The 15,409-nt window shown below is 41.2% G+C and overlaps 3 protein-coding genes and 1 non-coding gene across 4 annotated transcripts; 1 reads left to right on the top strand and 3 right to left on the bottom strand.

The window, feature by feature from the left end:
* Positions 1–4,419: 4,419 nt before the first annotated feature.
* On the top strand, positions 4,420–6,683 carry LOC123059578 (uncharacterized). Its single transcript, XM_044482117.1, has 3 exons — positions 4,420–4,648; positions 5,251–5,643; positions 5,732–6,683. The coding sequence occupies exons 1-3, from the start codon at positions 4,522–4,524 to the stop codon at positions 6,424–6,426; spliced, it is 1,215 nt and encodes a 404-aa protein (XP_044338052.1). The 5' UTR covers positions 4,420–4,521; the 3' UTR covers positions 6,427–6,683.
* A 2,544-nt stretch (positions 6,684–9,227) lies between these two features.
* Positions 9,228–9,424, bottom strand: LOC123063783 (U2 spliceosomal RNA). Its single transcript, XR_006430555.1, has one exon. It is a non-coding gene; the product is annotated as a U2 spliceosomal RNA (small nuclear RNA).
* Positions 9,425–10,353: 929 nt separating this feature from the next.
* On the bottom strand, positions 10,354–13,981 carry LOC123063609 (beta-fructofuranosidase, insoluble isoenzyme 4). Its single transcript, XM_044487466.1, has 7 exons — positions 13,507–13,981; positions 12,698–12,706; positions 11,765–12,621; positions 11,506–11,664; positions 11,076–11,317; positions 10,894–10,987; positions 10,354–10,807 (listed from the first exon to the last, which is right to left on the bottom strand). Exons 1-7 carry the CDS (start codon positions 13,688–13,690, stop codon positions 10,613–10,615), a joined length of 1,740 nt encoding a protein of 579 aa, XP_044343401.1. The 5' UTR covers positions 13,691–13,981; the 3' UTR covers positions 10,354–10,612.
* A 209-nt stretch (positions 13,982–14,190) lies between these two features.
* LOC123063610 (uncharacterized) lies at positions 14,191–15,087 on the bottom strand. The gene is made up of 2 exons (XM_044487468.1): positions 14,791–15,087; positions 14,191–14,439 (listed from the first exon to the last, which is right to left on the bottom strand). The coding sequence occupies exons 1-2, from the start codon at positions 15,045–15,047 to the stop codon at positions 14,352–14,354; spliced, it is 345 nt and encodes a 114-aa protein (XP_044343403.1). The 5' UTR covers positions 15,048–15,087; the 3' UTR covers positions 14,191–14,351.
* Between the last annotated feature and the right edge of the window lie 322 nt (positions 15,088–15,409).

The following is a 15,409-nucleotide window of genomic DNA, read 5'->3' as shown; positions in this document are numbered from 1 at the left end:
CCATTGAAGGATTCTTTGAATAAGTTCTTTACATCTTCAAGCAATGTTGATGTCATTGAAAAACAGGGGCAAGAAACTACTTCCGAAGAAACCTTTTTCGAAGCACTGAAGTATTATTGTTGTCGATGGAGTCAGTCTAATTTGGTTCTTATTTGAGGCAATTAATCATGTCATGTTAGTTTCATTTTGCGATTTTTTAGTATTATTGTTGTTGATGGAATCAGTTCGAATTTGGTTATTATTGTTCTCGATGAAGTCATTTGAATTATTATAGTCAAATTTTAAACTAAAGATGTGTGACTAAAAGTTACTCTTAATAAGTCATATATATATATAACGCACACGCATACATATATATGGTCTTAGGACTTAGGACATAGGGGCCCATGTTGTCGACTTCGCCTAGGGCCTCCCAAAACATAGGGCCGGCCCTGCTTGTGTCCGAGCATATGGCTGTAACCACTAGGCCACCCTCGGTAATATGTGTCAACATACTTCCTTTTCTCCATTTATTCTCTTTAGTTCACGGATTTTTTTTTATATTCCTGTTATTTTTCTTAAATGCACGAATTTAAAAAAATGGTGAACTTTTTCAGATTTGATGAACTTTATTTTAAAATTGTGATTTTTTAATTCGATGAACTCTTTTTCAAATCAATGTACTTTTTTCAAATTTGATGAGATCAATAAAAAAAATCCAAATTCAATGAACTTTTTTCAAATTCGATGAAGTTTTTGCAAAAAAAAGTTCCTCAATTTTTGAAAAAAAGTTCATTGAATTTGAAAGAAAGATCATAAAATTTTAAAAAAAGTTCATCATTTTTTGTAAAAAAAGTTCATCGACTTTTGAAAAACAGTTCGTCGAATTTGAAAAAAGTCCATGAATTCAAAAAATGTTCACAAAAATGAAAAAAAATCATGAACTCGAGAAAAGTTCAAAAAATGTAATAAAGAAAATAAAAAAATTGAATATAAAAGAAGAACAAAAAACAAAGTAGAAAATGGAGAATAGAAAAAAGGAGAAAAGACATAAGAAGGTAGAGAGTAGAGAAATGTAACTAAGCACATAAGGCATCTTCCAATGCACAGGTGCTTAGATGAGATTCTAATCACATTAAAGGCCTTACCAATTAAAGCTCCCAATGCATAGGTGCTTAATTTATTGCTGCTAAGCTCCCTTCATTTTCATTTAATAATTTAACAACGAAACTTCTTCATGAATTGGTGGATTTCTTTTATTTAATTGTTTTGCCTTGGTTCACGTGCTTAGCATTGTTTTTTATTGAGGTTGCCTCACTCATTTCTCTCCTCTTAATTACTTTGCCACATCAGTTTTTTCGTCTACATGGTAGCCTTAACACTTGTACCACGTGGAGCACTGGGAAGGGGTGAAGGTGGTCTGGTGGTTAGTGCAGCGTGCCCTCCACCAGTAGGTCGCCGGTTCGAATCCTTGCGGCTTCAGGCGCTGGTTTGCAGAAATAGTACTAACCGATGCCTGCAGCGTCAAATAGGATTCGCCAATAGCAGGGTATGACGTGTGTCTATATATTGCTTGTAGCAAGTCTTGACATCGACTCACTCACATGGGCTGGCCCAGGAAGCATTCATTTTCCTCAACATGCGTTCAGCTCGTCTGTTCAATTTCCACTCGAAAAAAAAACTCGTCCGTTTAATCAGGTAACAACGAGTGTCCACGTCTAGCAAAAACAACATGCACTTCACGTTTGTTTTTTTTTCTTTTAACACATACAATCATCGATGCCGACATACACGCAAATACACTTACGTTCATAAACGCATACACGCACACCCTACTCATATAAGCACTTCATAGAAATTGCGAACACCAGTGCCAAGTTAAGGACATGAACCTTAGTGGCTGGTTTCACCACATTCAACCTAACCATCCGAGCTACACTTAACAAAGGGTGAATATACCCCATAAGTAGAAAAAATGCTATGGAGATACATAAACACTTGTTTTCTGTTCAAGTATTATTTTTCATGAACTATTCATGTGTTTAAAAGTTGTTCAGATAATTTATCAACGTGTCCGTGCATTATACAAAAATGTTCAAATAATTTGAAAAGGTGTTCATGTATTTAAAAATGTTAACGGGGTTTCAAAAAGTGTTCACACTGTTAAGGAAATGTTAAGATGTTTTTAAAAGTATTTATACATGTTCAAAAAAGTTCATATTATTAAAGGTGTTGGCGTGTTTAAAACTCCTCATTGAATTTAAAAAAAACATCATGCATAAAAATGTACATGTTTTTTGTAAAAAGTTGCATTCACGTTTTTAAAACTTTTCATACAATTAAAAAATTATGCAATTTAAATTGAGCTTTGTGAAAGGAAAAACAACAGCAGGGGTAATCTTGTTATAATGATGGGTTTATTTATTTGTATATATCTCCTTAGTGCAACAACAACTGCCCTATTTCAGAAGAAGAAAAATAGTCTTAAAGCTTAAGGCCGGTCAATTGCTTTTGACGTATCGGGTGGTAAAGGGAGAGCCTCTTTTCTTTCCGCAATGGAATCGGCTTAAGCTCGATCTTGTCTTTCATTTCCTATCATAGGGATATAAAAATAAATCAAATTGCGTTCTTAAAGATTTTAGGAATTAAAAACAAAGCGAAATGCATGTGTCATACGCAAAGGTAATTCAAGAAGGGGCATTCAAATTGAGCTTTGTGAAAGGAAAAAAAAGACGCATAGGTAATCATGTTATAATGACGTGTTTATTTATGCGTATATATCTCCTTGGTGCAACAACTACCCTTTTTCCAAAAATATAATCTTATAAAGCTTTAGGAATTAAAATTCTGCAATGGAACCGGCTTAAGCTCGATCTTTTCTTTCATTTCCTACCGTAGGGATATAAAATTTGGGTTAAAAATATGGGGCATTCAAATTGAGCTTTGTAAAAGGGTTAAAAAGCGGAGCGCATGTGTCATACGCTGAGGTAATCTGATGATGACAATGATTTTAACCTTGATCATTTGTTTTGTTAGTTGCTAATTGTGCAGTGCCGCACAATTGGTCACCATCTCACCTATTGGTGTGCTATATAGAAGGGCGCGTATGGACGGTCACGTTCCTCCCTTGTAAACAAGGCCTGGTATTCTCAACTCACCGATGTGGGACTAATCACGTCCACCTTTGTGTCCGAACGTACTTTTTTTTAGCTGGCCCGTAGGTCCTGATACTCGCGAATGAAGTCATCCACAATGGTGGCACTTGTGAAATGGGTGGTCAACCTTCGGTCGACTGGTCTGATCCTGGCACAGTCGGCTCACCAAGGTTGTTCTTCAGCCATCTACTCCCTCCGTCCGAAAATACTCGTCGGAGGAATGGATGTATCTAGATGTATTTTAGTTCTACATACATTCATTTTTATGCATTTCTCCGACGAGTATTTCCGAACGGAGGGAGTAGGTTCCAAGACAGCAGGCAGATGGCCTCATGGACCATGATCCAACGGAATAAGCACTTGAACAAGTTGATGTCATACATGGTTCCACCGGACTCGATCTCCATCCAATGATGGGAACATTTGAATTCCGTCCTCGTTTCGGTCGGGTACACGGCTCGACCACTCCTAGCTCCGTGGATACACAGGTTAGGCAGATGGCCAAAACAAAATTGTCGTTGCGACTGGGCATACAAGCGAGCCCAACATGGCTCTGCCAACCACAAGGAGACCCGGCCGCCGTATGGCGCAGAAGTTATGTCTCGCTTGGGCATTGGCCACACTCGCATTAGGGGTGGTCCAGTAAAGTGGTTTTGGAAAGGTTTTGTAGAGTGGTTTTAGAACCTCCCGTGCGTTTTTTTATTTTTGTTTTCTATGTTTCTTATTCAGTTTTCTTCATTTTTATTTTCTGTTATTTACCTTTCCTTTTTTCTTTTGTCCAAATACATGTCATCATTTTGAATACAAGTTATACGTTGTTTGTATACACGTGAAACATTTTTTGATACAGTTGATTTTTTGTCAAATACATGTTTGATACTTCTTCCAACACATACTAAGCAATTTCAAACACACATTCAATTTTTCTTGAACCATAACAAACATTCTTTTCACAATTTTTATAAATTTCAGGAGCATATTTTTGAAATGAGTGAACATTTTCCAAATGTGATGACAAAAACTTATGAATAGTACAAAACATTTTCCTTTCAATATGTCATTTTTTACATTTTATAATAAGGCCATGTTCGGGACGAAGGATTTATCACAGGAATCGTACAACTTTACTTTCCTATGGATATTTTCCTTTGGAGGTGTTCGGGACAAAGGAAAGAGCGCTACACTTTCCTTAGGAAAGGCAACTTTCCAGCGATTTTCACGGGAAACAGAACATCTACCCAGACCTAATGGAAACGCACAGGAAACAGAGTCGCCGCCCCTCCTTTCTATCTCATACTGCTGTCTCCTATCTCTAGCACTCCCGCCGCTCCCCCCAAATCCCCCATGGAGAAGGACGAACCCTAGATTATTTTGGCGCGGAATCAACATGGAGCACCAACGGAGCACTGTAGGCTGGCGAATCCACCCTCCTCCGCCTCCACATCTCCCCCCTCCATCCACACAAGGGCTTGACAACCAGAAATTTGGGGGAAGTCAAGAAATCTCCCTAGGAGGTAACCATCCAACCCTTTTTGATTTCTTCTCCTAAAAATTACGAGTACTTATTGATTTCTTCTCCTAGAAATTATTTCTACTTAAGATCTATAGGCTTAAAACGAAAATAGGTCACACAGATTGAGAATGTTTAGATGCGTAAATGAATAGACATTTTTTTGTGCTGAAGTTGTTACACAGGGAAAGATCTACTTCTACTTGTTCGTCTATGATATATACTAGGAGGAAGTGCTGCTAGCCTGCTAGATGACTTCCTGCATAGCTAAACTTCCTGGTAGCATATACTACCACAGGGTATCCATTTTCTGATTTAGTTTTTTTCTATATGTGCTTATCTTGAAAAAAATACAGTTAAGAACCTATCCTGAAGCTTAGTAGTTCTGTGGTGTTGCTCTGAATAAAAAAGGCTTGGTTGTGTGCTTGTAGTAAAGAGATAAAACAGAGTCATGGTATTTTTAGGATTTAAGGAATAGACCTAATCTATTACCTGCCTTCAATACCACAAACAAGATTACACTTGATTGTTATTATATTCAGAGAAGTAACTATACTCACGATATCTACTTTCTGGAGCCCTAATATGCACTTTTCATGTTGGTAGGTATGTCTAAGAATTCTAGTAGAGCCAAGTGGAATCATCAGATGAAGGCATATCTCATTGAACTGTTAAGAGATCATGATGTTCCCAAATACCGCACACAAAATGCATGGAGTAAAGAGGCCTGGACAAATATTGTTGCTAAATTCAATCAAAGATTTGATGTATCCTTCATGGTAGTTCAAGTGAAGCAAAATGAGCAGGATCTAAAGAGAGATTTCAAAGCTGTAAAAGACTTAATATCTGAAAGTGGTTTTGGCTGGGATCGTGACAGAAAGATGGTGGTGGCGCCCGATAATATTTGGGCTGCACTAGAGGCACGTAAAAACAAGGATGCACTCTTCTGGCGAGGAAAGTCATTTCCATATTATGAAGATCTTTTTGCTCTATATGATGGTGAGCTTTAAATCGTTGGCTTAATTGGCCCAAATTTTGTTTTGCTGATTCTTATAAATGTTCCTTTTCTTTTACTTAATTCATCTAGGACGCTATGCTCAGGGAAGAAGTTGCCATGGCATGGATTATTATGCGAACAAAGCAACTCAGCTCTCACAGTTACCAACATCACATTCACCACAACAACAAGGGCTAGAGGCGCATCTGCACACACCTACACCAACCATACATGCTCCTGGTGATTCATCCATGCAATTTGACATTGAAGAGGATAGTGAAAACACAAAGTGGTTTTCTAGCAATAATACATTCAGTCAAGTGGAGGCAAACCCAACTCAAGGAAATGACTTGACATTACATGCTCCATCCCAAGTTGAAACAGTACCAATTTCCTCACAGCACGCTGGACAGACTTTGCATGAAATTCCACAAGTTGTACATCGCAATCCTCGACCAGCTAGCTCAGCTCCTGAGGTTACTAGCACCAAGAGAGCGAGAAAGCAAAAGACGACCAGTATTGACGATTTTCATGAGAGATACCTGAAACTGAGAAGGGAAGAAATAGATAGGTATGCAGCCATTGAGGAGAGGAAATTAAGGGACCCGTTCAGCATCAAGAAATGCATCAAAGCACTGGAAAGGTTGGAGGGTCTTTCGATGGCAGATATGCTAAAAGCAGCGGACATCTTTACTGCCAACAAGGAGAACAGGGAGGTATTTCTATCATTTTCAAGTAACGAATTACGGTTGGGTTGGTTGACTGAAAAAATTCAGAATACCTAATCAGATGGAACTAATATTTCGTACTAGGTGAGTGCTACCTTTAAAACAATGATATATTTTGTTCATGTGCATTTATAGGCACATGATTATGATCCTTGGCGTAGTTAACTTGTAATAGGATGTGATATATTTTGTTCATGTGCATTTCTGGACACATGGTTATGATCCTTGTCATAGTTAACTTGTAGTAGGCTGTGCATGTGCATTACTGGGCACATGATTATGGAAGTGTCAAACTTATTCGACTATTAATGCAATGTTAAATGGCTCTTAAAGCAATGTCTTTCTGCAGTGTTTGACAAAAATAATCATACTAAGTGGAGTACAGTACAACCAAATAATGACATAACATATGAGAAAATTACACAATACATATGCTTATCTTCTGGCAATGTAATCTGCCCACATTTGCATTGCCATTGCATCTCGCATCTCATTTCCAGCTTGTCTCAAGTTGTTAAATATCATCACATCTTTTTTGTATTTGGCATCTCCATCCGGTACATCATGCATATTGCTTTCATTAATATCCATTGTAGCTCTTTCAGGCAATGTCATATCTCCATTGTGTAGTCTTATGAAATTGTGCAAAACACAACAAGCTACAACTGTATCAACTTGTGTGTCAATATCAAACATTGTAGCTGTCTTTAGTATGGGATACCTTGCTTTCAGTATGCCAATAATTCTTTCGACATGATTTCGTAGTTGAGCATGTCGAAGGTTAAATAACTCCTTGTAGCATTGTGGCCTTTGCTGAACTCTTCCTTGTTCTTGTAAATGATATCTAGTTCCTCAGTATGGAGCAATGAATTGGGGTGTATTTGCATAACCCGCATCTACAAGATAAAATTTTCCAGACGGTACATTGAATCCATGTTCTAGTGCATCTTGCAAAACCCTTGCATCTGATGCAGATCCCTCCCATCCAGCATGTACATGCACAAACTTCATGTCAAAGTCGCATGCAACCATTACATTTTGTGAAAGACCTTGTTTTCTATTTCTGTATGGATCTTGTTGCCCAGGCGGAATAGTCATGGGAAAGTGAGTACCAACAATAGCTCCAATACAGTTCTGCGGATTTAATTAAATAGTTAGATATATAAATATAAGCTAGATTTAATCAATACCAATTCACCATGATAGGACTTGAAAAACAATTACCTTAAAGTATGAAAACTTCTGTTGCCTTAATATGGGATGCTGGTGTACAGAAGGTTGTATGTAGTTGCATGTGAGTCGTGTAATCGCGTTGAGCACGGCGTGGAAATAAGTACTAATTGAATCAGCGCCATGCTGGAATCTGTCTTGCAATGTTCTGTTGGTTGCATTCTTTGATACTGCATAAAAAAATATGGCTACTTGCTCTTGTACAGAGATGTACCTTGCATCCTGGAGAAGGTGATTTTCACGCAGTTTTTGTGCTAAAGCTTGAAAGATTGATCTCTCCATATGGAACCTCCATTCACATAGAACCTCATGGCCAGTAAGAGCTTCATGCACATAAGTAGCTCCATTTAGGATGGATGTATGTATTGCTCTCCTCTGAGATGATTGGGATGAGCTACCTTGTAATGTAGGGAGTATGAAATGTACAAAATCATCTTCGTTTCTTGACCGTCGGCTGTAGTTTGGATCCATTCAGCTTTAGGAATGAATGGATTTTGAGGTTATATAGCAAGAGAAAGAATGGACTATGTGTTCCTAGAGAAGTTCTTACAGGGGAGGAGGAGAAGAAATGACAAGCAAGTTGCTAGCAGTGCATTGTATGTGCTTATATAGCAAGAGAAAGAAGAAGCAACGGCTAGAGAAAGCAACGGCTAGAGAAATCAACGGCAAGAATGCAGTGACAAGTCACATAACGGCTAGTTCTATTTCCTAGAGAAGTGTGCAGATTCCAAAACTTGTTTCCTTTGTTCAGAACACTCCATAGGTTCCCATTTCTTTTTTTGGAAGCCTGTAGGTTTTCACTTGGCACTCCATCCCATACCTATGCATTTTTCAAATCCTTTGTTTTGTGAACCCACGTCCCGAACAGGGCCTAAGCTATGCCACCCTGACCATGGGCTTGCCACGGTTGAAGGCATACATGTGGTGTGGGCCCTACCACAAGTGCCACGAGATAGACTCTGACCATGAAGACCTGCCACGGCCTCCAGAGCTCTCTACAGCCTACCGATCAATCTGCAAGGCGGCATCTATTTTCCATCCTAATATGAAATGCATGAAGTTAATATAGGGGAAATGAAAAACGCCTCCAAACTCACCATAATAGTCCGTCTCAGCAAAGAACTGTGCAAATAAAAGATAATTTTTAGTTTTCATTCGTCAACATGAGAATCACAAAACAATATATCTAATCTAGCACAAAATTAAATAAAAGTTGTAAAATGTAGTATTCCCTCCGTCCGGAAATACTTGTCGGACAAATAAATGTATCTAGATGTATTTTAGTTGTAGATACATCTATTTTTATCCATTTCTCCGACAAACATTTTGGGACGGAGGGAGTACATTGATAGTGCAGGTCAAGGAACACAAGCAGCTAATTTTGCTTCCCATTGAGTTTCCTTTTATTGCTCATAAATGGGAGCAAAAAAATCAGGAAAATGGAAGTGTACTAAAGATTAAAAGCACCCAGTCAACTTAGAACCGCTCAGCTATGTAAATCATCACTTCAACTCTTCACATTAACTAGTGTTGTGGCACTACTAGTTGGCAACACCACATCCACGAGTGGTTAATGATAAAATCACAAGTTATTATTCAACAAAAAAGTTTCTCTTATAATGATTTGGTTGGGGTGCGCCAGGCCTAGGCAATAGTGCAACGCCTAGGCGACACATGAGCACCCCGATAGCAAGCTATTGTGTTGGACCCTACCCCATAAAAAATAAATTTAATATCGTTGTGGGCACATAGCCCACATATCAGATATTAAACTGATAAGAACAGACACCACACTTAATCTTAGCCAAAAGGCCGAGAAAGATATACTTTGAAAAGAGATTCGCCACATTGTTTTATAACTCTCTCCACGGGCTCCACGCTGTGCTTAGGCGAGGTAGTACTAATAATCCTGTTGTGATTACCTCGGTAAACCTCTCCCTTACCAGCGTTTTGGGCTGGAAAGCTACACGAGACTATGGCAGTCCAGGATCATGTGACGTGTAGTAGTACTTCCCCACGAGGAGCCCATTTAATTTTACTGGCAACTCAAAAAAAATTACTGGCCATTCCATTTCCGTAAAAAAAAAAAAAAGACGTTGCAGGTTGGTTCCCAGTTACACCCAGCATGTAGGCTGTAGCAGAAATCCATCGAAAACAAAAATTAGGGCATAAAATGTGCCAATAATTTAAAATTGAGTAAATATTGTCGCGAACTATTACTATAAGTATATCTCATTCGCTGCAAAATTACTTGCCATTTTCTCCCTTAAATTGTGACATGTACACCACACAACAAAGCAATAGCTAGTCGCTGATCTCATCCCTAAGTACATGTCATTGATAGAATCATGAGAGACTCAAAGGGCAACAGATCAATATGTGAAACTGACTTAGGTTTGTCCCCGCAAGAAAAAAAAACTGACATAGGTCTGGACCAAATGAGATTGATTTGTTACACCGTCATGATTGTAATCCCCAAGGTTAAGCAATAAAAAGCTCATCTACTCGCGAAAGAAAAGTGTGAAACTGATGCAGGAGCTGTCCTGAAGCCATATCGTTCATATGATCCGCAATGAGCAGTAGTGCAGATCTTACATTCTCACAAGCAAAAGGACATTTCCTATCAGGGATTCTCTCTTGAGCTCTCTGACATGCACAAGCTCGTGGTACTATTTATTACCTTTTGTAACTCTGAACGGTAATGCCGATGCTGACAACACGCATCATGTTTCCTTACCAATTGCCAACTACCACTACTTTAAAACAGTAATATTTTTCCTTCTTTGTGACCAAGTATCGGTAGACTATAATACATGAATCCTAGAGGTCAAGGAAATGAGCAGCTAATATCTTTCCTGTTGAATTTCCTTTTATTTCTACCTACTAGAAGTGCTCATGAATGGGAATAATTTGTTTTTTTTTCAAAATAGTGAAGTGTGCTAAACAAGTGATCAAATCGATCCAATCCTCCAATCACAAGTCAATTAGAATTGCTCTGCTTTGTTAACCATCATCACTCCATCCCTTTCACATTCACTTGTGCTCTCCTCATGCTCCAGGCCCTGAGCTGTGGCACCCTGACCGTGGCACTGCCGTTGTTGAAGGCATACATGTGGGCCACGCCGTCGACAACCGCCACGGGGTACACTCTGGCCATGATGCAGACCCTGCCGCTACCGCCGAAGCTCTCCACCGCCGACCGATCAATCTGCACGGCACATCATCCATTTTCAGTTCTGACACAAAGCGCGTGAAGTGAGCAACATGAGAAATGAAAAGGCCTTCCAAGCTCACCAGAGTTCTCAGAGATATCTTCTTTTCTTTTTCAAGGTCATATTCAAAGAAGCCTCCATAGGCTGGTGTGTACAGTCCTGGTCTCAATGAAGAACTGTGCAAAAAAAGAAAATAATTGTTTTTAGTTTTCAGACATTTGTAGAGATAAATAAAACATTAAGGCAAGAACCATAAGCATTAACCTTCTTAGATCAGAGCACATGAGTATCATGTACTTCTGCTCTGACTTGTACACCCGGAAGTGCACAGCAGTGTGCTCCTCCATGTTGTCAGAGGCCAGGACAACAAGTCCAAATGGCCCTATGCCAGCATTGACTGATGCACCCGCTTCCCGGCAATGCTTCTCGACGTCCAAAAGCCAGGAGGGATCGAAAGGATCGGCTTTATCGATGGACGTCAGCTCAAAGTCTATCTCCACATCAGCCTGTTTCAAGAGAATGACATGCCGGATCAGCTACAGTTGCTCTGAAAAATACAGAACACCTAAGCTGAAGAATATATGCTAGTGTTTTTGTTGCCAAATATGTAACTATCAGTTTATTGGCGTGGGACTTTTTGAGGGATTTTTTCTCTGGATGACAAAGGCAAGCCTGTTTGTGTACAGGAAACTACCTGGAAACTGTCAGTTCCCTTAATCTCAAACAGACCACCCTTCTTCAGCTCTAGTCCTTGATGGTTGATTTCATTTCCTCGAAGGGACTCGACCTCTTCAACTGGCCATTGCAGCAACTGCTTGCCATGGCTGTCTAACCAAATTGTCCTGGGAATTGCCTAAAAGTAATAGCAAAAATGTTAAAGTTGCTACACTGATTTGGTAAATCAATATTTCAATATGAAGCAGTTATAGCGAATGAGAGGCAGATTTTCTTACATGGATTCCTGCCCAACCTTTTGCAACGTCGTCCGAAGAACTGTCTGTCTCGTTAGTCCAACCCCATATGATCCTCCTGCCCTTCTTCGAGTCGAAAAATGACTTTGAGGCATAGAAATTACCATAATCGATCCTCAACCATAGCCGGCGGTCATCTAGGACAGTATCTGGAATAAAGCTGTCACTTTTCAGATCATAAACCCCAATCATGTACTTGTCACAGGAATCCAGGCTCATCTTGAGGACATGCTTGGCACCATTCGGGATCGCTGCAGACAGGTCCAGTCCACCGCTATTGCCTGGCAATACCGCGAAGAAATCCGGGCACTCCCACATAGAGGAGGAATTGGATGAATACAGTGGGTGGTCAACTCTAGTCCAGTTCAGAAAGTCTTTGCTCTTGTACAAAAGTGCAGCACTGTCGCCGTTGAGCTCAGCACCAACTGCTATCCTCCACAGTCCATCAGGTCCAACCCAACCGGTTGTCGGATCCCTGAACTGGCCCGAGTTCAAGCCTGGACCGACCGGCTGGATCACCGGGTTATTGCCGGCTTTGGTCCATTCCCTCAGGTACGGGTCAGACATGTTTTTCGGAACCACAATGTTTTGGACCTGACGCTTTTCCGGGTCGGCACCGGTGTATATGATGACCAGTCGGTTACCGGGGAGGATTGTGGCTGAGCCGGTCCAGCAACCGTTTATGTCGCTCGGGGTGTCCCGCGCTATTGCGGTTTCAAGTGGAATCCAGTTGATGAGGTCTGTAGAAACTGAGTGGCCCCAAACTATGTTACCCCAGACGGAGCCATTGGGGTTGTACTGGTAGAACTCATGGTATATGCCATTGTAGTACATTGGCCCTGAAATGTTTAAGAAGGCAGTGTAAGATGTAGGGTGCTGCCATTCAAAAGTGCTTTGTGCCTGAAATATTCATACCGTTTGGATCTTTTGTGTTTTCGTAGATTTCCAAGGATCGCCAATCCATCGGATACATGAAAAAGGTGAGAGAATGTCAACGATTTGCAGTAACATATGCACACAGCTAATAGGATTTGATAATTGGCAATAGTAACAGGAGAAAACATATTCTGGATTCCAAAACAGGCCAGTACTTCATTACTTGCAGCAACAGATCTGTCTAATATTTCCCAGACACCTGATGTTAAGTGGATGCTTTCTGACAAAAAGCAGCACTAACGGTGGAGCAAATTTGGACATCTTCAGAGAATACTATGGATGTGGGCAAGCATTCTTGGGAAAGCAAATCACTATACAGTGAACACGTCCGTTTTGGGCAAGAATCTAGAAAACATGGCTATCATCATACTATAGTGGTGTCACTGAAAATCCAACTGCAGGTACAGAGAGCACCTAATGTGTGCAACATTCAGAAACAGAGTGGCACAAGTAATGAGTTGGCCACCTACCGTCCCCCTCACCATGTAATAACTACTTTCTGACAGCAAAAACAGTATGCAATATTAACAACACTGCCTCAAAAAATTTACTACAACATGTATATTTATATTTAGCAAGTAAATTATTCAGTAATACTAGCACAAACAGAATTAACTCGGCTTCTACAGCTGAACAGGACAACCAGCCAATCAGATCACTAGCTTTTCCAGCAACACCCAAGAACAAGCAAAGCAGACCAAATCACACCTTCTGATTGGCCACAGCCAAAAAGTCAACAGATGGCCCAGGAAGCAAGCAATCAGAGAGAGGGAGGCGTATGAACATACCGTTGATCCAGTTCTTGGGGGGCTGGAAGTGGTAGGCGGTCCGGTACCTCTGGCTGACGATGGACGAGACCTTCTGGGACTGCGGGTAGAGGAAGACTCGCTCCCCATTGCTGCCGCAGATGAGGTCGGACACACAGCAGAAGCAGAGGACGACGAGGAGGAAGAAGGCCCAGGATTGGGCCATGGGAGAGGGGGACAGGAGGAGGAACCGAGGAAGGGGACTAGTAGTTCTTCAGATGGGGATGTGAAATGAGGCGAGAAGACTTTGTTAACCCGTTGTTTACGACCCCTGGGCGAGCAGAGGCACGCAAGTCATGACTGGTCCAGGCAGGATTTAAAATGCCAGCCAGCATTGCATTGTTTCTGCTGGAAGAAATGGGTCTCTTTCAGAGATTTCAGAGGGGGTTTCAAAGGTCTCTTTCAGAGACGAGACGATTTTTCTGATGGAGGAAATGGGGTTCGGATGGGTGTGCAGTTTTCTATTGCCACTTGCACTTGGTGCTCCTTTTTCAGTCTGAACCTTGCTCTTTAGGAGTATCATGGAAGCAGAGAGCCACTGTCAGTTCCATGTGATGAAGGGGTTAAAATAAAGCATGTGTTCCTAGGCTACAAGACATGCTACAAAGTACTACTGCAGAAGAGGATGGTACCACAAAATAACATTTGATCCAGCTTCTTTTCTGCCTAGAGATAACGATTTTTCTTTCTCCCTCGGCATATAATTGGGCTCTCTTGAAAATCCTCACTTGTCACTGAGAGTAGGTTGCTTCTGTGATCCAGGCACTTGTATCGTCGTATAGGCGATTAACATTATGGTATGAGGAATCACAAATGATCATAATTAATCAGGAAATTTTGATTTGCCTCCGTGGCTTCACAGCACCCTCAGGAGTCAGGATCCAGCAGCAAACTCTCCACACAATGTCATGATTCCTGTGTGAATAACATGCAACATGATGCCACACTTGTTGTGCCTGAGCTAGAAACAGAGCGCCATTTTTCATTTCAGAAATAAAAGAAATCTAACCACTATGAAAAGGCGAGCAAGTAACAATTCCAGTATATCAGTACGTATTATAGGTAGTTAAATGCAGACCGCATCATGTCAGAAATCAGCAATTTAATTGTCATATCACAAAATTAAAGCATCATGTGATTCAGCAACACCAGAAGAAGAAAATAGTACGAGGAGAGGATCATGTGATGAGGAGCCGTCCCTCACGCAGCGGCACCTCCGGCAGAAGCCGCTCGTCGGTGGCAGGCAAAGGGGGGACGGCGACCCACCTGCCAAGGGAGAGGCAGGGTACGGTCGACACCAGAGGCCGGACACCGCACTGCACGGAGCTGGAGATGGGGATACAGCAGAGACGCAGTGACCGAAGCCTCGCTGGTGATGGAGCGGCGCGGCGATGCGCATCGCTCCGCTCCGGGAACCTCCACGCCGTGGCCTCCCCGCGCCGTCTCAAGGAGAGGACGAGCGGCGGCGCGGCCTGGCAATCTCCCAGAGCATCGCGGACCGCGGAGTCGGGCGTGGGGGCCATTCGCGTCACGGATGGACGATCCAGATGGCTATCATCTGAGATCCGACGGTCGCCGGCGCTCGCTACGGTAGTGGGCTGAGGAGCCCCGGGTGTGATTAAAGGTTAATTTTTGTGGACCTAAAATATTGCTGGAGAAACATTTTTCTTCTCTTAAAAAATGAGATTGTCAAGCTAAAAAAAATGAGATTGGTGTGAAATGGTTGACAACAAAAGAAGAAAGTGGGCAAACAAGAAAGGTTGTGGTCCAAGAATTTCCTTGAGCCAATTTAAGCATGGTTTACTGCAGTTTTGCATGAGAGTTTCCATGCGAATTCTCGGCTCCATGGACTTATGAATGAAGAAGCAAAAATGGAAGGTCGGAA

The sequence above is a fragment of the Triticum aestivum genome, chromosome 3A (genome assembly GCF_018294505.1).
Source record: "Triticum aestivum cultivar Chinese Spring chromosome 3A, IWGSC CS RefSeq v2.1, whole genome shotgun sequence".
Taxonomy (NCBI): domain Eukaryota; kingdom Viridiplantae; phylum Streptophyta; class Magnoliopsida; order Poales; family Poaceae; genus Triticum; species Triticum aestivum.
The sequence above is the reverse complement of the archived record's forward strand: the minus strand, read 5'-3'. Positions and strand labels throughout refer to the sequence as shown.